This window comes from Apiospora phragmitis (assembly GCF_038363925.1).
Source record: "Apiospora phragmitis strain CBS 135458 chromosome Unknown utg000010l:1.0-9815664.0:1.0-9183399.0, whole genome shotgun sequence".
In the NCBI taxonomy this organism is placed as follows: domain Eukaryota; kingdom Fungi; phylum Ascomycota; class Sordariomycetes; order Amphisphaeriales; family Apiosporaceae; genus Apiospora; species Apiospora phragmitis.
Window position 1 is genome coordinate 8,990,866 of NW_027117409.1, and position 21,019 is coordinate 9,011,884.

Genomic DNA, 21,019 nt, shown 5'->3' on the forward strand with positions numbered 1-21,019 from the left:
AGTACGCTCTGTGCGCGTAACATTGCCCCTTTACGAGCTGGCACTTCCCTCTATCCTTCCCCTTTTCTGGGCAATGGTGAGCCATTCTTCCTGCAACTCCTTGATTTTTTTCTGGCCATGGCGGTTATTAAGGTGCTTGTGAAGGCGGTATTGCGTATCTGCTTCTTGTCGGTAACCCAGGCGTCTCTTCTCTTCTATATATATAATCGCAGCATCATGCAGAAGAGGCCTGAAATGACTGTTTCCACGCTCGATCAGGGGTTGCTGACGTGGCAGCGCCCTTGAAAGAGGCCGTGACAGCATCTACCAGCGGAGATCTCTTTCAAAAGGATATGGACAGCACTCAAGTATGAGTTGTCCATAAAACCAGGGCAGATATCACATTTGTCAAGTGATGAGGACTAAGAAGGTTCGGTCTCGAAATGTCTCAGTAGGCACGCAGCTATTGGGCAGAATCGCGGGACTTAATCGCGGGTACTAGAATCATGCTAACAACACAACCTTGCCCCTTATAACATGAATCACCAGGGACACTTGGGAGGTGAGATGAGATGGGCAGCTATTTGAGGCTTATACGATGATCAACTACGCCAGCTGCTGGTAGAAAGCCACAGCACAGGCACCTAATCGCGGGCACTAGAGTAGCAAAAAGGACATGTCTGTTGCACATTGACTTGCTGACTTCTATCGAACATGGCCGTCGCCAATCGGCATGCATATGTTTTCCAACGGTACAGCAAAAAGTGCCCAAGTAGTAGAGTCCAAGGCGCCCACATGTATCCTCCACCCACCTTCCGTCCCTAGAAACCCGGCTCAGAAGAACCGTGCCTTCCCATGATGTCTGCTTACTTGCTGCCGTTTTCAACGACACTATCCTCTGCATGCTCCTCGCCAAGCGCCTTCTTAAGCACTTTAGCCATATTCTTAAGCAAAAGGATCTCACGAACGACCTTGTCTCCGTCTGGCTGGGCCGAGTTTGCTCGGTCTCCGTTTTTTAGATGGAAAGTCTCTCTTGCAAGCGGGGCACTCTGTAGATTTCGGATGCCAGAAGCTGTGTCTTTGGCAGTGGTGCTTCTTCGTGGTGGGTGACATGGTGACTATCCAAGAGAGGTGTTTCCAAATTTCCTCGAGTGAGGAAGAATGTTTGGTGTTGGTGTTGTTGGTGGTGGTGTTATCCAATTTCCATCATGAACTTTGGCTCTCATCCCCAGAGAGTTGTTAGAAATGACTGTTATTAGTATATCTTCTTTCAGGTTTAACAATAGGGTTGTTAGTGCTAAACAGTTGCGACGGAGAACAATGGTTAATGTAGTAAGGGATAGTCGGACTGGGGCATCCTCTTTTATTTACGGTGATTAATGAATATACCTACTTTATAGGTGCTTAACAAAGATGACAATGTCATTGGCCAACAAGTTGTAATACTTTGTGGATGAAAGACATGCCATGCCAATACCAACCAACCACTGTTACTACTCCACATAGCAAGGATGCGGTAGACAACCATGTCCACTGGGATCGAATATGTACCAATTTCCGAAGAACGCTAATGATAGCAAAATATATAAGGCCGTGTGAGACCAATGATGCGATGCGAGTATGTACAGAACTTCTCGAGTCCGCTTCTTCTTTCATGATGCGTCCATATCATCTCTTTCTTCCCTATCTAGCAGCCCTCTTTCCAACAAGAAGCATTTCACAACTTGACCGCCGCCCTCCTCTTCTCCACCACACTCTTCCACCGCGTCCTCACAACCCGCAGCAGCGCCCACGCCACGAGCCGATACGCCACCACCACCCCCGCGAGACAGATGATATTGACGACCCCGTCGACATTGAGCTTATACAAATCCAGCACCTCCTCGCCCGTCGAAATAATACACTTCCCCGTCCCCGGCTGGCGCTGCGCCTCGTCGCACGTGAACTCGACCCCCCGCAGGCTAAAAGGCGCGAGCGCGCGCGTTGCGTACCGGATCGGGCTCAGGTAGTTGAAGGCGCGGAACAGCGCCGGCATGTCGATGGACATGATGCCTGCCATGATCTGCGCAACGCTGAGCAAAACACTGATGATCTGCACCGCGAAGCCCGTGTGGTTGAACATGGTGTTGAACATGATGCCCAGCGACTCGCCGCAGTTGACGATGGCAAACGCCGAGAAGACGCACACGAAGTACATCTCGACGGTACGCGGGAACCCGACCGCGAGGTCGGCAAGGACGCCAAACACCAAGCTCGAGACGACCTCGAGCGGCACCTCGAGCACCGTGTACGTGGCCAGGAAGGCCTCGACCCCGTAGACGGCGTCGTCGTCCTCGCGGTAGAAGACCTCGCGCTCGGCCGGGTAGGCCGCGACGTTCTGCAGCATGCCGACGAAGTAGAAGGCGCCGACCTCCTGCACGAACCCCACGCGGTTCTGGATGCTCGGGTAGTCGTGGTGCAGCGGCGCGAAGAAGAGCGCCAGGATCCCCGCCAGGCCGATCACCTGCATCGTCCGCGCCAGCAGCAGCGGCGGCTGCCGCCGGAAGTTGATGAAGGCCCGGTGCAGCAGGATGGGGAAGGCCGCCACGAACGAGGCGCGCTTGTGGGCGAGCGCCCCGAGCTCGGCCGGCGTCGACAAGGTCTCCTTATTGAAGGATTTCCGCATTGGAGGGATGGGTGCTGATGTGGGAGAACCCGTTGGCGCTAGCGTAATATTTTTGGTTTCTGTCGCATTTTCTGCTTTTTGGCTCTGAGGATTGTCGCTATCGGGTATGGCTGTCTTTTCCCCTTTTTGTTCATCCGCCTCTGCTATATTTGCAAGACGGGGTATCGTACTGCCGGTACCCGACTTGGCAGCAGTATCCGACCAAGTCTGGATTAGCCTCTTGACTTTCTCGCGACTTTCAGCCTCCCTCTGCCCCTCCTGCAGGTCGATAGTTATAAGATCCAACGCATAGTCCGCCGGATTCGTGTGGTGAGGACATTGGTATCCCAGCCCTCCAAAATACCCCAGCATCTCTTTCGCCGGCCCCGCATACGCCGGCGAGCCGCCGCGGGCCAGCAAGAGAACGTTGCCGAAGTGCTTGAAGATGTCCGATCGAGCCTGATGGATGGTCAAAATGAGCGTGCGACCTTCCTTGGCCAGCCCCTGGAGCACCTCCAGGATACTGCTCGCGGTGAACGCGTCGAGCCCCGAAGTCGGCTCGTCGAGAAGCAGGACGCGCGGGTCGGTAAGGATCTGCACGGCAATACTGACGCGGCGCTTCTCGCCGCCCGAGATGCCCTTGACCAGGTCGCTCCCCACCAGGTTGTCGGCGCAGTCCTTGAGACCCATCTTCAGCAACACCTCCTCGGCCCGATCGTACTTCTCCCGCTTGCTCATGAAGGACGGGAGTCGCAGCCCGGCAGCGAAACGCAGCGTCTCCCGTACGGTGAGAGACGGCAGCAGAGCATCGTCGTCCTGGCAAACGTAGGATACCACCGACCGGATAACTGACTCCGAGGGGAGAGCACCGTTGAAAGTAAGCGTACCCGCTGGGCGGTAGCGTGTGCCCAGAGAGCCCTTCAATCGCTGCGCCATAGCATTTAAGAGACTCGTCTTTCCGGAGCCGGAGGGCCCCATGATAATATTGAGGGTGCCAGCCTGGAACGTCGCAGTTACGGGGTTGAGGATGGTCTTCGTTGGCAATTTGCGGCCCCACACCGTCCTCTTGTCAAGATCCAAAGCGAAGTTGTCCAAGCCTACGTCGATGGCGCGGACTTCCTGGATCGACCGCGCATTCATCTTCTCCTTGCCTGCTGAGAGATCCGTTTCGGACGCCCGGGCCCGCGCGATCGTCATCTCGACCTTCAGAAGCGCAAGTCCGACCCAGCACGTGACGCAGAAGAGCCCGACGAATCCCAGCATGGCCAGGATAGGCCGGGCTGTCCAATTCCGTGGGAATCCGAGGTTGTCCATGACGTACTGCCCAGTGTATTGCAGGCAGGCCGGGTTAGCCTCTCCACCCTCAAATGGACAGTCATAGAAGTTGTCCTCGAACTCGTTTCCGCAGAGTGCGCCGAAAGCATAATACTACTCGTGTCAGTTTTCCTACCAAGATATGATGCTTCTCTCCAACTTGCTGGTACTTACTGTGTAGGTGACGTACTTGAGCCAACGTACGTACACCGGTATCGTATTACTCTGGACAAAGTAGCCGCATGCCATGCTTTGCAGTGTGTAGGTCAAGTTGCCAATCAAGCTGGCACCCGGAAAGTTTCTGACCGCTGCGACAGAGGTCATGGCCAACGTCACAGCAATGTAGTGATTTAGTAGGACGATGGAGAAGAACGTGAAGAACTTGCCCACTTCGCGATCGAATCCCACCATGAAGTAGTATATGACGCTGTATAAGAATGGCACCGGGACATCCTCGGTGAAGAAGCGGGCGATGCGCCGTGATAAAATGAAGGGCAGGGCGGTGACGCAGCCCTCGCTGTGTTCGCGGTCGAAAGTGGGCACGTCTAAAGTAAGTCGATACGTCTCAAACATTAGGAACAGGTAGCCCTGAAGCCCGACAGACGTATACAGGGCACCTTGCCTGGAACGAATACCCGGCTGATCACGCGGTAGGTCGTAGAAGATGTATCCGGTGATGATGGCCATAAGGACGGCCTCGATGATAGAACCGGTAATACCCATAGGGTCGCGGAGTGTGACTTTCAACGTCCTGTCGGTGAGGACTCGCACTTGGCGAAGAAAGCTTGCATGTTGCTGTGGTTTCGGCCTCTTGGAGTTTGGTATTGTATCCGCCGCGCTGCTTTCGAATTTGAACTTGCTAGGAACCACTTCTGCCCATGCCTCTTGTAACCTCGTGACCCGAGCAGTAGTCTCTTCCTCGAGCTCCGGGGTGCGGTTGTCGACAGCGGCAATATCGACGGTGAACTCGGCCGGGTTAACGAAAGGGGGCAGGTCGAAACCCATCTGTGCGAACCAGGGCACACATTCGAGCATTGGACCGGAAAACACGGGACTGCCCCTCGATAAAATGACCAGATTGTCGAACAGGTCCCAGATCTCGGATCGCGGCTGGTGTATGGTGGTGATGATGGTTCGGCCTTTCTTCGCTAGCGTCTTCAATGTCCGGACCAGCTGGTAGGCGCTGGTAGCGTCGAGTCCTGTCGTCGGCTCGTCCAGGAACAGTATCGAAGGGTTCGCGAGAAGTTGTACTCCGATGCTGGTCCTCCGCTTCTCACCGCCACTGCAGCCCCTGTGTTGGCTGTTTCCTATCCGGGTGTCGGCGCAATCCTTCAATCCCAATTCCAGAATCACCTCTTCGACGATCTGCATCCGCTCTTCCTCTGTGGTCGGCGGGGGCAAGCGGAGGTTAGCTGAGTACCGGAGGGTTTCCCGCACGGTCAATGTCGGGAGCAGCACATCCTGCTGCATCACGTAGGCATGTCTGGCCGAGTGCACACCTTCTGCGTCGTTGAACGTAATCCGTCCCGTCTGGGAAAGCCTCGAGCTGAACATGCGCTCGGCTACGGTGTTCAGCAGGGTGGTCTTCCCGGAACCACTGCCTCCTAAGATGGCAGTCAGACTCCCAGGTTGAAAAGAGGCGTCGACAGAGTGCAACAGTGTTTTCGTCGTAGGCCCTGTGCTTGATTTGCCAATGCTGAATAACTCGGGGTAAGTACTGGGGTCCATTATCGAAGGCGACGTATCCACAGTGACTGAGAGGTTGCGAATTTGTACATCCATGGGCTCGACATCGTCCAGGGAGAGGTGGTTCGCAACACCCAGCGATGGCCGCGGCTCAGCCTCGTGTGCTGGGGCATCCATCGTGGTCGAGATGGAGCTCGTGCGCTCGATCTTCTCGACGTCGATTGCGGCCGGAGTGTCGTCCGCTGTTCCGTGCCGTTGCGGGCCAGAGACAGCAGCTGTCGTGGTCATTGACGCCAGAGGCCGGGGCCGGTATGTCCACTAGAGCCGGTACAGAAGTCCTGGGGCTTCTATCAGGTCTTACGGATGGTCACCATGTAGAAAAAGGGCGTTGGCAACCAGAAAATGTTTGTCCAAACTTTGGATCACCTCATACTTCCGGGTCGGTTTCGTCTTCACATGAACAAGGAAGGTTCGAATAGACAGCCAGGAAGATGACTAAGTAGGCAAGTCTGGGGACCTCTGGGGGTCATACGGGTTCGCTTATGTGGCTTCCAAGTTCTTCTATAGATGCATACCATGTCAAGAATTCTAGGGTTCGTGAGAAAAAGGGAGACTATTGCATATGATTGACGGGACCCATACATGTGCAGGGTAGGTAACGTAGATGGAGTGAATAGTCTCTTGCAGAGAGCATCAAATATATGGATCTCAATACTACATACCTTGCTGGGGTTTATCAAGTGGAAGCCATGGGGTGGCCGTTGAAGTGGGGGGTGGGCCCCAGAAACTGGCGGTGCGGTAGAAAGAACTGGGTGGCCCCTCCTCGGCTGCTTGCCGAGCGTCTTCAAGCGAGTCTGGGCACTAGGGAGCGCTTGATATTGGTCGACGACTCTCTCTGACCACGGACGTGGGATTGCGTTCGGGGAGGTGAGGCTTCGGAAGCAGCAGGAACTGTTCTGCCAATGAATGCCAGCAAACATACAGTAGACTGGTTTGCCAAAAGGGAGATGTATGTTTAATGGATAATCATGAGTGAGAGGGTTGCTCGTGGAGGGCATTGGAATCTGTCTCCTTGCCTCGGACGTGCTCCAGACCACCGAACAATCCCCAAAGATGAGATAATCTAATCTCATCCATACATCTCCGTACTAGTGTCACACATATCTTCGCCCCATGTCGGGTCTGTCGCGAGGTACGCCCATAACCGATTGCCATTTTGGTTGGGCGCGGGTAAAGCAGACCCCAACATGGTAAGCGAACACGCTACTTGGAGTTGTCAAAGGGTTAGCGAACACGAAAAAGATGCAATGTCCGCCGCTGATTTGGTCTGGCGAAATATTGACGAGAACTGGAATTGGCACCAGACATCCCAAGCGTCCGGCTGCCACTGGCTGCAGAAAAGAGAGGTGAGGAGGTCAAGAGAAGAATGCGAGATCCTGGCGTCGGAAACGAAACGTTCCGTGCGCAAGCGAGGCTGCAGGGTCTTTACGGTTAGTGCGATATTATGTCATGTTCCTTCCAAATTTCTCTTTTTTTACTACCTAAGGTTAGGTAGTAGGTGCCATGAGCTAAACCGAACCCAGAACCCAGAAAGAAAGAAAGATTCTGTGCATGGAATGGGCTGCAAGCAACAAACGATATGTCTCAACTTATAGCGTAAACGAGTGTGACATCGTCTAGAAGGTTTCGGCAGGCTCATTACTCTTTGTTTCACCAGCTCGCTACTGGCCACTGAAACGCAGTGCCTAGAATTGGACCCTAGAAGTGCATCCAACACGCTGGGTTTCCGATAGGCTTAAACGACATTAATGACCTCAAATTCCTATACTGGTGATCTTATTAGATGTACGAATCGTTCCAATTACCCGTTCCCCTTTAAGGAGAAATACCGTGTTCGTGTGCCAAACCGAAGCGAACATCCATGCCGTCGAAAATATTCTTTAATACCCGCTGATTAACTAACTGCACTTCTTCATTTGCTGCGCAGGCTGCTCTGCAGAAACCGCACGCAAATAACATTACTTTCTACACAACGAAGTGAGGTCTGCGGGGGAAGAGGGTGCTGCCCCTCAATTCATTAATCCAGGCCCTTAATACCAGTCCGAATTCAGCAAGTGTATCGTCGGTAAGCGAGGGTGGGTCTACCCAGAAGCGCTAGCTAATGGCTTTTTGGGGGGGGGGGGGCTGCAGTTCTTCCCTATGGGGCTTCAAAGGCTAAAAGGAGCAAGAAGAGCGAGCCCAGCATCTAGGCTCTGCCGTCGTCGATCAGTGATCCTCCGCGTTAAACGCTCTAGCTATTAAACTTGATGTGCTCGCCGTGGACAGTAAAAAGGATTCCACTTGCCGGAGATGAACTGCAACGACATCTCTCCTTCAAATACGACAGTAACCGGGCGCCCAGCAGCCGAGCATTTCACTTGGCTCCAAGCCACTGGCAAATATAGCCTCCATGTTAGTGTTATGAGGCTGAGCACGTAGAGGCCAGAGAGTGGCAGGTCGAGTCGTGCGGGATGCATTGGAACTGTTTGGATCATTACGTCCAGCTCTGTCACGTCAATTCGCTGCCCCGAAGCTCGCACTTGCGGTCAAGACACTCCTCCAGATATGTAACCTGATGAATTTACTCAGTCGCCAATCAAGGCGCAGCGGCGCATAGAGCCACGTGCAAGCCTTGGATACCCATCAGTCTGCTGGTTTTGGTCTGCCTTGTGAGCTATCGGCCCCTAGAAGCGATGAAGACTTGTGCCGAGGCATGTTGCGTGTTATTGACCCAAGCCAAGAACGAACAACAACCCGTGAAAACTTGTTTATTTTTCCTGCATCTGTACCGTTACTACCACCACTTGTTGATGCAGACTCTGCTACATACTGCTACTGCTACGCTCGCAACTCGATTCATTGAGCCGCTGACGCAGCGTTTCAGTTGAATCTCCGTTTGTTCATGCGGACGAGAGAGCCGGCTCCGCGATCAAGGACGAATGCGACAGGCGCAGACCGTTAGTAACTATTCAGGGCTCTCGAATTTCTCCTATCGGATCTCGTGTACGCTTTGACGCTCCTTGGCTGCCTCTCCATTCTATTCTAGCCTCGGATCTGATACGACAGTGGCATTTAATAGGGGCACAACGCCGGCCGGGCGACGTGCGTGGCTATTAAGTGGGACACGCCCTAGGAAATGCATAAACCTGGCATGGCAGCTCGCTTAAACCTCAGAAATAGAAAAGAGGGCTGGGGAGATCTCGTAAGAGCGCAGCTCGGTTAGAGAGAATCGACAGAAAAGGGAAAACCTTTGAACACGACTTGTACTTCATGCGGTGGAGGACCTGGTAATGTGTTCCTGGCCTGGGCGCTCTCTTTACTGCCGCAGCCTGCTAATATTCCAACTTGCAAGCCATTGGAAGCGAGTACAACAGCTCGCTTCGATATCAGCCGAGCCTTCAGAATACCCAGCCGGATCTCGAGTGCGACTATAAACCAGGCATTAAATCAACATGTGACCTCAGTTGAGTGGTAGTATTAGCAGTCAACCCAATTCTATTCCTGTAGCTGCAACTCAACGGACAGATTAGTGCCCGCTGTCAAGCTATTCATGGCCTGCCGCTGTCCCGTAACCCCCACCATTCAATACATGTACTACCTACTGGTAACCGCATTTGGGGGCTTCATTCTGATAATCACCACCCTTTCTTTTGCTTGACGCACACTCACCGTTCGCTCGTGACATCTTCACCTTGCGGAATACAGCGTAGTCACAGATGAATCCACAGCGAGAAGGTTTGATGCATTGATCAAGTTCAATTTCAAACGTAAATGCTCACAGATGAAGATCATCTCAGTCCGAGTAAAAACGCCTCTACCCTATGCCCAGCTCGCTCTAAACGACTTGAAAACCAAGAACTCCCCTTCATTCGTAGCTCATGCAATCAACCACCCCGCCATGATTCTAAAATATAAATAAGAGAAAACCTCTCGCAGTCTCGTGGCTCCATTACTCCACGTTACCCGAAAGCGTAAACCACCGTTACTGTGGACGTTGCTTCCTGCAGCTTCCTCCTACCTACCCCGCCTGAAACCTGTCTGTCTGTTTGCCCATCCGTCACGCAATATGATGTGATCAATCAAACGGGCGAGTAAAAAGAAAACGAGAAGCAAACTTAAGCCGTCCGTCGCTCGACAATGGCCTCGCCGACCGGCTTCCCGCTCACGAACCCGAGGTTCTCCCCGCCGTGCTCGTAGACCTTGCGCCCCCGGAGCCACGTCTCCTTGACGCGCCCGCGAAACTGCTTGCCCTCCCAGGGCGAGCACCGGTTCTTCCAGTGCATGCCGTGGCTCTGCAGCACCCACTCCTCGGCCTCGTCGAACACACAAATATCGGCGTCCATGCCGACCTTGAGAGGCGCCCTTGCGGTGCGCCAGGCCGACCTGCTGGGCCGTCGCGGCGCAGCACAACCGCACGATGTCCAGGATGTCGGGGGCTGAGAGCGACTCCTTGGAGCGGTTCACGGACGCGCTGTGCAGGATCGGTAGGCCTAGTCCGACGGACGAGATGCCGCCCCAGGCGGCGAAGAAGTCGCCCTGCGCCGCCTTCAGTTGGGCCTCCTTGGCGAGGTCGGCGTCGGCCGACATGTCGACACCGGAGTCAACATGGTGCATTCCCGCGGGCTCGTCGGTCTGGAGGTGAGACGGCAGCAGCTTGAGTTCGGGCGTGCAGGGGGAATGGTCCGAGACGATGGTCCGGATGACGGAATCCGGGCCAGCCTGGAGCTCGTCCCATAAACCGTTCTGGTTCAGCTGCTCACGGATCGGCGGGCAGCACTTGTAGCGGCAGTCGCCCTTGGCGACCTCCTCGGCCGCCAGGCCCAGGTAGTGGAAGCATGTCTCGGCCGTGATGTTGATGCCGGCGCGGCGCGCGGCTTTGAGGATGGGGATCGCCTGCGTCGCCGACAGGTGCACGATGTGCAGGTGCAGCGCGGGCGCCAGGTGGGCCAGGGAGACGATCTCGTCGATGGCGCACGTCTCGAACACGGGCGGGCGCGACTCAAGGAAGGTCTGGTAGGCGGTCAGGTCGCCGTGGGGCGCGGCGGGCGGCTCGGATGCTTGCACGGCGTCGCCGACGGAGTCGGAGATGGGCGGGATCATTTCGGCGTGGAACATCAGCGTGGTAGGTGTCCCGTTCAGCGTCTTCATGGCCAGTGCGATGTCGTTGGATGAGATGGCGGGGAACTCGTCAACCTGTGTGCTGATCAGTAAAATGTCTCTACTATTCATAGAGGTTTTGCACATACGCCTGATTCTATCAAAAACCCTTTGAATCCACGTACACCGGCTTCGACCAGCGGTAGAAGCTCGTCGGCATTACCGGGAATGACACCGCCATAGAACCCGACATCGACCCAGCACTGTCCCTGACTGGCGGCGAGCTTCTCCTTGAAGCCAGCAACCGTGGTAGTGGGAGGAATCGCATTGAGCGGCATGTCAATCACCGTAGTGACGCCACCCGAAGCGGCCGCGCGCGTGCCGGTGTTGAAGCCTTCCCACTCGGTCCGGCCCGGCTCGTTGAGATGCACGTGGGCGTCGACCAGACCGGGGATCAAGAGCTTGGAGCCGTAGTTGAGATAGGTGGCCGACGAAGGGAACGAGGACTTGGCAAGACGGCCGGAACGATCGCCACGATCTTGCCGGACTCGGGAGAGATAGAGATGGAGGCCGGGGTTAGGACGAGACTCTCGTCCGGGAGGGTGAGGACGGCCCGCGTGGAGACGAGGACCGTCAGCGGCTCGGCCGTGCCGGAAACGGCATGGGCAATGGAACCCATGTTGGCGTGGGATAGTTGCGCAACGGTGCGATGGGGGAGAGACTGGGGGCCTCGATAAGAATCCGGGGTACAGCAACGAGAGCTGAAAGCGGACAAGTGCAGCAACGGCTACGATGGCGACGATAAAGCAAGCAGCAATGGCTTATCGCGCAGGTATGGCGGTGGTGGGTTGACGAGATAAGGACCTGGCTGTGCGTCCAGTTCTTCGGCCAGAACAAAGAACGGGACAGAGTTGAAGTCAAAGAAAGCACGTTGTAGTAAAGAAGGACAGTGATGGTATCTTGGTCTCGGAAAATGACACCAACGAAGAAAAGAAAAGTCACAGCAACTGATATGAGGCAAAGTCTACAAGACGAGAGAAATCGTAGAGAGAAAAAGAAGGTATACGAGAATCATCTGGGGATGGGTAGGGCGCCGGGCCCAGAAGTGTAAGACGAAGGGGGCCATCGAGTCAAACACATGTTCTCGTGCCCACCGCTACTACACGAAGCGACATCCGACGCCGCCCGCCGCCCCTCGGCAGACGATAAGGAAGCCAGACCAGCCTGTGGTGTATTTTTTTGGTGGGGCCGCATGATGGAGCGAGGTTATCAACAAAGGGCGGGAACGCCCAAGGAGGCAATGCCATGGTGTGGGCGTGTGGACTGGCTAGGCTGGCTAGGCACAAGAGATAAGGAAAAGTCTCGGACCCTGAATCTACATACAGTAGTCGCAAGCCTATCGAGGCGCTATGATTGGCCCAATGGCCTCGAAGAGACTTGTGCTACTTTAGTAGACGTTGCGTTAACATTGCTATCGGGTCCGTGGAAATCGGTTATCGCCGACTTGTGCCTGACTACTGAGTCGCAAAGAATGGTCATTATGCCATGGCTAGCTAGCAAGATCGAGAATATGTAATAGCAGGGATGCGATGCAACAACGGTCATCAACCGAGATCTCGAGTATTTGAATGACACTTCTCTACCCGTGATGCTTGTTTATTTGATCTAGCCTCTGCTGCCCTTTTTTGTCTTTGCGATAGCGCGCCTCAGGCCTGCATAGGGAGAACTAACAAAGAGGACCCGTCAAACATATGGCATGACCCTTTCTCCCAATCCGGTATCTTATCGCCAAACGATTGCTCGATAGAAACTCGAGAGAGACCGAGGCCTACGGCCCGACGCAATTTTCATCGAGTAATAGTAACCACACGGCCAATGGGAAATCCATCGATTGATTACCTGCAGAACAATATAGTTATATTCAATATTGGAGTCAGTCAGCTAGTCCCAATTGTTTGTGAAGGATTGGATTTCCTAGTCTATTCCATACTGCCTGTACTTGCTCCTATTGTACACGCGCAACTCGGAATCCACCCCGAGTCCCGAGTCTTTCGGTCAAGCCTTTCAGCGCCTATGCCCCACGAAGAGAATCTCCTTGTCGTGCCAGCCAGTTGTGGCGATTAACACACGAGGCAAACAATTCCTACATTTAAGAGTTATCCACGTTGTCTAAGCTGGAAGAGACGTTGATATCAACTTCCCCTAAACTGAGTCGTTGCTGGACGCATGATCCAATGAGGGGCATTTGTCTGTCCTGTCTGTCACAAGCCCAGATCTATCTTAAGATCGCTGACTGTTTCTGTTTTCTTTTCTGGCCTGCGTTGTCTTGGAGTCAAATCAGATAAACAGATAAGAGTATCCCCAGCGTTTCATTCGTTCGCGATGTGCATGCGCTTTCTTACATATCAGAAAGCTTGTTTCTCGTTCATTGTCGAGGCGCGCCAATTGGTAGAGTTGGTTGCATCGATTATCTTTCCTCCCTCGGATTCGTTCGGCTTGGCTGCTGGTGCTGGTGCTAATCACCTGCCTGCTCCAGCGGTCAACACACTGATCCGAAGTTCGGAGCCACTTTTACTGCCTAAACTTTAGGCTGGCCGGGGAGCGGTCGCACCTGGAATGAATACAAATTTTGCCTAACACATCATTGAATTCAATCTATTCCGTGAGTTTTATCCTACCACTCATTCCCCGGACTCCATCGGTATCGCTCGGGAACCGTTGAAAAAACCCGGGGTATTTGCGGGGGTGGGCTCAGCTGGACAGATGACTTCTTCGGGTGGCATTCTGTCCGGCGTCATACCTACCTACCTGAGAATACTATGGTTTTCCTGGTATTGGGTTTTCGTGTACGCGACGCTTTTGGTCAGGTAAGCGCTTACGACGATAGCGATGACGAGTTGGATATCTCAAGCAAGCGGCAAGCGTCGCAGGCAATCAGTCTTCGGGTAGGTGCTCAGAGAGGCTTGGTCCCAGATATATATAAGAATAGGTGCATCTCTGTGTTTGTGCTGTCAGTTGCAAAGGAAAGGATGCACTGGATGTAACTAGTCAAAGTTCTGTTCAGCAACCGGCAAGTCTTGATTTTACTACCCAGGCAGGTAGTCTATATACAACAAATAGAAGCCCACTCGTGCCAGAAAAAATTATCCAAGTATAGGGAAATAGTGGCTGCCGACAAGCGTACGAACCCTTTGCTTCCCGTAGCAAACCCAACGCTGTCTTACTGGCGCTCGCAGCCGCACCGCCTAGATTCGCATCGCTCCACAGAGGAGCTCCCAGAAACATGCGACGTCGCGATCATCGGGGCTGGGTTCTCCGGTGTCTCCGTGGCCTAAAACCTCTCATCCCCCCTAGACTCCAATAATAAAACCGAAAGCCCGCCGCCGTCCATCGTGCTGCTGGAGGCGCGCCAGGTCTGCTCGGGGGCCACGGGCCGGAACGGCGGGCACGTCAAGCTCAAGCCGACGTCCATCACGTCCATCATCCAGAAGCACGGCCCGGCCGCGGCGGACCAGTTCGCGGCCCTAGTCCGGGCGCAGCTGGACGCGCTCAAGGAGATCGTCGAGCGGGAGCGGCTCGACGACTGCGAGTTCGAGCTGCGGCGCAGCTACGACGTCTTCCTGCACGCGGACGAAGCGGCGGAGATGGAGGCCAAGTGGCGCGAGTGCCGGGAAAGGGGCTACCCGTGGACGCGCGAGCACGACTTCGTCGGCGCGAGGTTCGCCGAGCGTGTCACATCGGTCCGGGGCGCCAAGGCCGCCTTCAGCGGGCCGGCGTGCTCGCTGTGGCCGTACAAGCTCGTGACGCAGCTGCTGGAGAGGGCCATGGAGCGGAACCCGCGCCTTAACTTGCAGACGGAGACGCCTGTGGTGTCCGTTGAGGCCTTGGATGGGGGCAGGTCGGGCACCGTTATCCATACCGACCGAGGATCGATCCGGGCGAAAAAGGTCGTCTTTGCCACTAATGCTTATACGGCCGGGCTGCTGCCTCAATATCAAGGTACGTTGCGATTAACTTGCCAAAGCGGAAACGACAGACCTGACCGTGTTGATTGATGATATGCAGGCGTCATTAATCCATACCGGGGAACGGCCTCCCACCTCGCGCCCCCGAAGGGTGCCGATCCGGTATTTCCCCATCTCAGTCACACGTACAACATCGAATACGGTTTGCAGTACCCAGCAGCATCGACCGTAGACTACCTGAACCCCAGACCCGACGGCGGCATTGTCGTGGGTGGCGGCAGGTGGCTCTTCCAAGAGCCTCAAGAGCTCTGGCAAAACAACATCGACGACTCGACGCTCATCGGCCCCGTCCTGGAGGTGGGCTACTTCGAGGAGTACATGCAGCGAGTGTTTCGAGGCTGGGAGAGCAGCGGGACGGAGCTGGACAAGGTCTGGACCGGAAGTGAGTTTGACGCAGCCCATCAATTTATTTGCCCACTCAGCGTCAGTCACCTCTCACTAACAAACATCCCCCGCGGCAGTAATGGCGGCCACAAATGACGGGATGCCGCATATCGGCAAAGTACCGCAGCGCGAGAACCAATGGGTGATTGCAGCGTTCAACGGCGGCGGGATGACCCAGATCTTATTATTGGGCAAGGCAATCGCGGATATGGTCAAGAATGACAAGCCCATTCGCGGAGATTGACGCCGTCATCCCGCGGCTCTTCCAAACGACATTGGAGCGAATGGAGACGTAACCCGAGGGGTGGTGATTGTTTTGGGAGACAGACGCTACGCCTTCTGCCCAGAACTTAAATTAGGTAGAATACGAGGTAAGTGGAAGCTAAGCATGTTCCGAATAGAAAGTCGCCCTCATTGCATCCTGTCCATCATATATTTGACTTTCGCACGATCTATGCGGCTATGTTACCAGCGCCAAACAAATCTTGAATGTTGTTGCTGTGCGACAAGGATGTCTGCCCCCTGGCATTAATGACTTACAGGTAATTTACCGAGAGCGCATCGCTTCCAACTCAAAATCGTCGCGTCCGTTCAAAGTTTGGTGTATCGACGGGGATGTTTGTCGGTCGCGGTAGCACGTGTGACCCACTCCCCTGAATGAGTGTGCCACCCGTCTTCCGGGGGAATTAGATCAACACGGAAATCCCTTTATGGTTCTGATCGGCCCTCTCGATTCCCATCGCGTACCAGGAACCGAAGCCAAACAAAAGCAAGATGCAGCACCCAATTTCCCCAGTCACCCAACCCCAAGCTCCTTCCTAATCGAGCATTGGCAATAAGGAAGCTTTCAATATCGAGTCAGGGAAGCTGCATACCGAAGGAAAATCAATGCTACCCCTCCTTCCTCCTTATGCCGCGTGCACTGCACCGCACAGGGAATTTGATGCACGATATCGATGTTGATGTTGTTCTGCTGATCCGATACCGACTCGAAAGGGCCACACCCCATCGAATGGCCAATGGCTGCTGCATGACGGCGTCGCAGTCACGCTATCTATCTCTCCCGCCAGTTCCTGCTTCTGCATGATCCTACGGCCACTCCCACTTTCGCCCGTCATGTCGGGCAGAGAGGCTCATGTGCCCAGGCCGGTCTTCCGCCTCTCGCGGGCAGCATGTCTCATTCACTAATTTCCCGGGGCAAGGCTCCCCCCTCTCAGGTCGTACCACTCCAATGCATCCGGCTGGATGTTCCCGTGACTGAGTCGAATGGGGCTTCGTCAACTTTGGCTCTTGCAGATCTGCATATAGACTTCGAGCGTCCTGTGGTTCACTCTGTCAACAAAAGACGTTGCGACGAGGGAGTTATTTTTCTGGCGCTTTACCGAGAAAATAAAGACCTTCTGCTGCTGACTACCTACTTAGTCTCCCATAACCTCTTTGGCTCAGACTTCTGGGCAGAGGGTGGCTTGGACCAGCATCGAGGCTTTAGGAGATTCTGAACCCAGCAGTTAGCAGCTTCTACGTCGACCCAGGAAGAGCACGATGGCGGGGTCCAGTATGGCTATTCGTTGGGCACCTGTATTGGCTTGTTTGGCCGTTGGTGCTCTGGGAGACGTCACTCCTGCCGAGGACTTTGATCCCCTCCAGTTCGTCGATGTTCTCATCGGCAGTACCAACGCAGGCAATGTCTTCCCGGGTGCATCCCAACCTTACGGCATGGCCAAAGCTGTGGCCGACACCAACTCCAGTTCCAACCAAGGCGGCTTCACTCTTGACGGCAGCCCGGTCCAAGGCTATTCGGTGAGCAACTTTCGGGTCTTAATCCTTCATATTCCAGTGTGTCACGGGAGGGTCAAGTACGCAGCTCATTGCAGAGCTGTCCACACTCCTCCCGAGGTATCTGGTCTATGTCCCGAAAGAGCAATACTAACGCCGAGAGTCGATAGGTACTTCACGACTCTGGGACAGGTGGCCAACCAAGTCTTGGCAATTTTCCTTTCTTCGTTTACCCGTCTTGCCCCGGAGACGATATCAACCTCTGCGACTTCCCCAAGAAGACGAGGGTCAAACATGGCTTCTTCAAGCCTGAAAATGTCAAGGCTCAGCCTGGATATTTCTCCATCGCCTTGGACATTGGCGTCCAGGCCGAGATGACGACAACTCAGCACACTGCCCTCTTTCGTTTCACCCTACCGAACGGGACAGGTGCAAATGGAACCTACCCTTTCGTGATGCAGGATCTGTCCGACTTGTCCGACTCTAGGCAGGACAACGGAACCGTGTCCGTGGATGCGCAGACTGGGCGAATCTCGGGTGGTGCCAAGTTCCTTCCCAGTTTCGGGTCTGGTTCGTACACTGCCTATTTCTGCACCGACTTTTCCGGCCCGGCCATCCAGGACAGTGGCATCTATGTCAACAGCCGCGCCACTACGGAGGCCAAAGATCTAACCATATCGCGATCCATCAACGGCTACCCACTGCCAGGTGGCGCTTTCGTCCGATTTCAAGACGCGACTAATCCCATCCTGGCACGAACAGGTGTCAGCCTCATCAGCACCGAACGAGCCTGCGCGAATGCTGAGGCTGAAATTCCGGACTTCAATTTTGACTCTGTGACCAAGGCCGCCAAGGATGCCTGGAAGGCCAAGCTGAGCCCTATCACAGTGTCCAGTGGTGGCGGTGTCGCACAGGACCTCATCACCAACTTCTATAGCGGCGTCTACCGTACCATGGTGAACCCACAGAACTACACAGGAGAGAACCCATTGTGGAAGAGTGACGAGCCGTACTTTGACTCATTCTACTGGTAAGTGAGAACGTCGTATCTTGGTCGAGTGTTCGCTAACATCCTACAACAGTTTATGGGACAGCTTTAGATCTCAAATTCCATTCTTAGTCATCCTCGATCCTGTTGCAGTAGCTCAAATCATTCGCTCATTGATCGATACGTACAGATACGAGGGGTGGTTACCGGACTGCAAGATGTCTCTGTGCCGAGGATACACCCAGGTAAGCTCACACTCGCCTTCTGTGGAATATCTGTACTTATCTGTATCACCTAGGGTGGCTCTAACGCAGACAACGTCCTGGTCGATGCGTACCTGAAGGGGATCTCGGACGGCATCGACTGGAACGTAGGCTATCAGGCGATAGTAAAAGATGCCGAAGTGGAACCTTACGACTGGGCAACCCATGGTCGAGGCGGGCTTGACAGCTGGAAGTCGCTTGGTTATATCCCAGGTAAGCTCGTGCGGGCGATCTTCAATTACACCCGCCCTTCACGCTGTACGATGTGTCCTGGCCAGAGGCTGACTCTCTTCCGCAGTGCAGGACTTGGACTACAAGGGGTTCGGTACCATGACAAGATCAATTTCCCGTACTCTGGAGTATGCCTACAATGACTTTTGCATCTCCCTGATGTCCCAGGTGAGAACCTCGATTATGTCACAGCAGCTTCACTTACAGTCCGCTGATATGCTCTAGGCTATGAACAATACGGCCGACCAGGAGAAATATCTTGATTCCAGTGAGAATTGGAAGAACGTGTTCTACCCTGATCAGACAAGCATACTCCCAACCGGGGTGGATACTGGCTTCAAGGGTTTCTTCCAAGCCAAATACCTGAACCAAACATGGGCCTCGCAGGATCCATTGACCTGTTCGAACATAGACACCACCGGCATTGCTTGCTCACTGCAGAATACCGGGCGAGAGACGTTCGAAGACAGCACTTGGGAGTACGGATTGTAAGTCAACCGCCCCGACCTGTTTTGAAATATTGACATCCATATTAACCATCATCTCGCTAGTTTTGTCCCACAAAACCAAGGGGATCTGATCTCCATCTATGGAGGGCCTAGTGAATTCGTTCGGCGGTTGGATTACTTGCACGATCAGAATATCACTAACATCGGCAACGTAAGCATGCTTCACCACCATGTGCTCATACCCAAGCAATCTTCTTCGAATACTGATGTTACCCCCTGATCCAGGAACCCTCGTTTCTCACGGTTTTCCAATACCACTATGCTGGCCGACCAGGAAAGAGTGCGGCGCGGTCCCATTTCTACATTCCTCGTTACTTCAACCCGACTCCAGGGGGTCTTCCCGGAAACGACGATTCAGGAGCCATGGGCTCCTTTGTTGCATTCTCGATGATGGGATTGTTTCCCAACCCCGGGCAGAATGTGTACCTCATCACGCCCCCCTTTTTCGAGTCTGTCAACTTGACCCACCCGACGACTGGGAAAACGGCAACGATACGCAATGTGAACTTCGATCCATCCTATGAGGCCATCTATATCCAGTCTGCCACCTTGAACGGTGAGCCGTATACGAAGAACTGGCTCGACCACAGTTTCTTCCTGGAAGGCAAGGAGCTCGTGCTTACCCTCGGGACAACCGAGAGCACAACGTGGGGAACAGCGGTCAAGGACCTGCCCCCGAGCACAGGAAAGTATGTTGGCTTTAACGGAACCTCCTCGAACCAAAGGCTGAGGGGCAGATCGGCTCTGAAGTACCGGTCTGATATTTGGAAGATGGATGCCTTCGCGCACTCATGAGCTTCGTCCATTACTCTGCAAGTACGAGCATAGCGATAGAACCTTTGAGGTATCTATGAGGTACCTATACACTTTAATCATAATATTATCTTCGCTGTACCTCTTCGTGATTGTGAAATGAGACCACGGGAGAGACCTAGCGGAATGGCGCACCATCAGGGTCATCTGCGTTTTGCCGCCCTCTTCCGCGTAGGATGGTCACTCGATATCTTGGCAGTCAGAGTAGACCTGAAGAGACGCTGCCCTGGGATTTGAGACTGGCCACAATCTTGTTGGATCAGTCGCATAATCTCGTTGGGCAAGTCGCCAAGTCTCCCCAGTCCGAGGGGTGGGGAAAGGAGGAAGGGGACCCTTGCCAGCGATCCTCCGCAATGGGGCACAGAGACGGAACCTCGTAGCGGCAAAGGGCTGGTATTTCTTCGATATGCACATGAAGACTACGGTACGGCGTCTTGCCGTATTAGTATGTGATTCGGGTTCAACAGGAAACGGAGTTCATTAGGCACACTGCTCGCCGGATACGCGACGTAAATAGCTGGGAAAATGGAATTCGCACCCGTCAAACTGGGCGAGCTAGGGGGGATGCAGCGAGTGGACATCAACTTCTGAGAGTGAAGAGAACATATGACAGCAGATATGAGAATACTTCCTCAGAAGGTGAAAGGAACGGTGCAATCTGCGCGCCTGATGAAATGAATCCCAACGCAAGTGAGGGAAGTGGCACAGTGCTCTCCCGCCCTGATGGTAGGTAACTAGATATGGCTACTCAAGCGAGTTGGAGACCGCAGATCAATTAGGATTGATCAGGAGTTATCTCATGCAATGTATATGCATGTTGGTCAAGTTAGAAGGCAATTGTATTAATCACTCACTTCGCTTTCGTTCGTAGGCGAAGTGCCTCGGCCTGCAAATCTGATCAGCCCATGGGCACCAGCTGTGCCGCACCTGGGGGATCTCTGGCGTAGGCAAGGGGTTCCGAAGGATCGGGACATCGAATCATGGGGCCCAGGTCGCGCGAGTGTGTATTCGGGGGTCAACGCGATATCATGCAATACCCTCATGAAGGTGCCGCACGGTAATGAATCTATCTACAGGGGCAAATTGGGTGTTGGCCCCCCCATGGACATTTGATGAAGCGGCTCATTATCCTTGGCCGAACCAGACACATAAAGACACAGAAGAACCTGCGTGTTCGAAGCAAGGAAACCTCGACAGCTCTCACCTGTCTCTTCACAGCTTTGCCTCAGTCACTCATTTACACATCCCAGCTCTTGCTACTCACCCAAGTC

General features: G+C 54.1%; 4 protein-coding genes across 4 annotated transcripts; 2 read left to right on the top strand and 2 right to left on the bottom strand.

The window, feature by feature from the left end:
• Nucleotides 1–1,696: 1,696 nt before the first annotated feature.
• Nucleotides 1,697–5,911, bottom strand: PG994_012514 (ABC transporter; the record flags this gene model as incomplete). Its single annotated transcript, XM_066863923.1, has 2 exons — nucleotides 1,697–4,051; nucleotides 4,112–5,911. The coding sequence occupies 2 exons, from the start codon at nucleotides 5,909–5,911 to the stop codon at nucleotides 1,697–1,699; spliced, it is 4,155 nt and encodes a 1,384-aa protein (XP_066713033.1).
• A 3,866-nt stretch (nucleotides 5,912–9,777) lies between these two features.
• Nucleotides 9,778–11,438, bottom strand: PG994_012515 (allantoinase; the record flags this gene model as incomplete). The annotated part of the gene is made up of 4 exons (XM_066863924.1): nucleotides 9,778–10,011; nucleotides 10,046–10,855; nucleotides 10,945–11,265; nucleotides 11,286–11,438. 4 exons carry the CDS (start codon nucleotides 11,436–11,438, stop codon nucleotides 9,778–9,780), a joined length of 1,518 nt encoding a protein of 505 aa, XP_066713034.1.
• A 2,350-nt stretch (nucleotides 11,439–13,788) lies between these two features.
• Nucleotides 13,789–15,412, top strand: PG994_012516 (uncharacterized protein; the record flags this gene model as incomplete). Its single annotated transcript, XM_066863925.1, has 5 exons — nucleotides 13,789–13,799; nucleotides 13,917–14,077; nucleotides 14,114–14,758; nucleotides 14,825–15,166; nucleotides 15,246–15,412. 5 exons carry the CDS (start codon nucleotides 13,789–13,791, stop codon nucleotides 15,410–15,412), a joined length of 1,326 nt encoding a protein of 441 aa, XP_066713035.1.
• Nucleotides 15,413–16,725: 1,313 nt separating this feature from the next.
• PG994_012517 (uncharacterized protein) lies at nucleotides 16,726–19,730 on the top strand (the record flags this gene model as incomplete). The annotated part of the gene is made up of 8 exons (XM_066863926.1): nucleotides 16,726–16,968; nucleotides 17,115–17,974; nucleotides 18,027–18,177; nucleotides 18,231–18,408; nucleotides 18,494–18,594; nucleotides 18,652–18,914; nucleotides 18,978–19,086; nucleotides 19,161–19,730. 8 exons carry the CDS (start codon nucleotides 16,726–16,728, stop codon nucleotides 19,728–19,730), a joined length of 2,475 nt encoding a protein of 824 aa, XP_066713036.1.
• Between the last annotated feature and the right edge of the window lie 1,289 nt (nucleotides 19,731–21,019).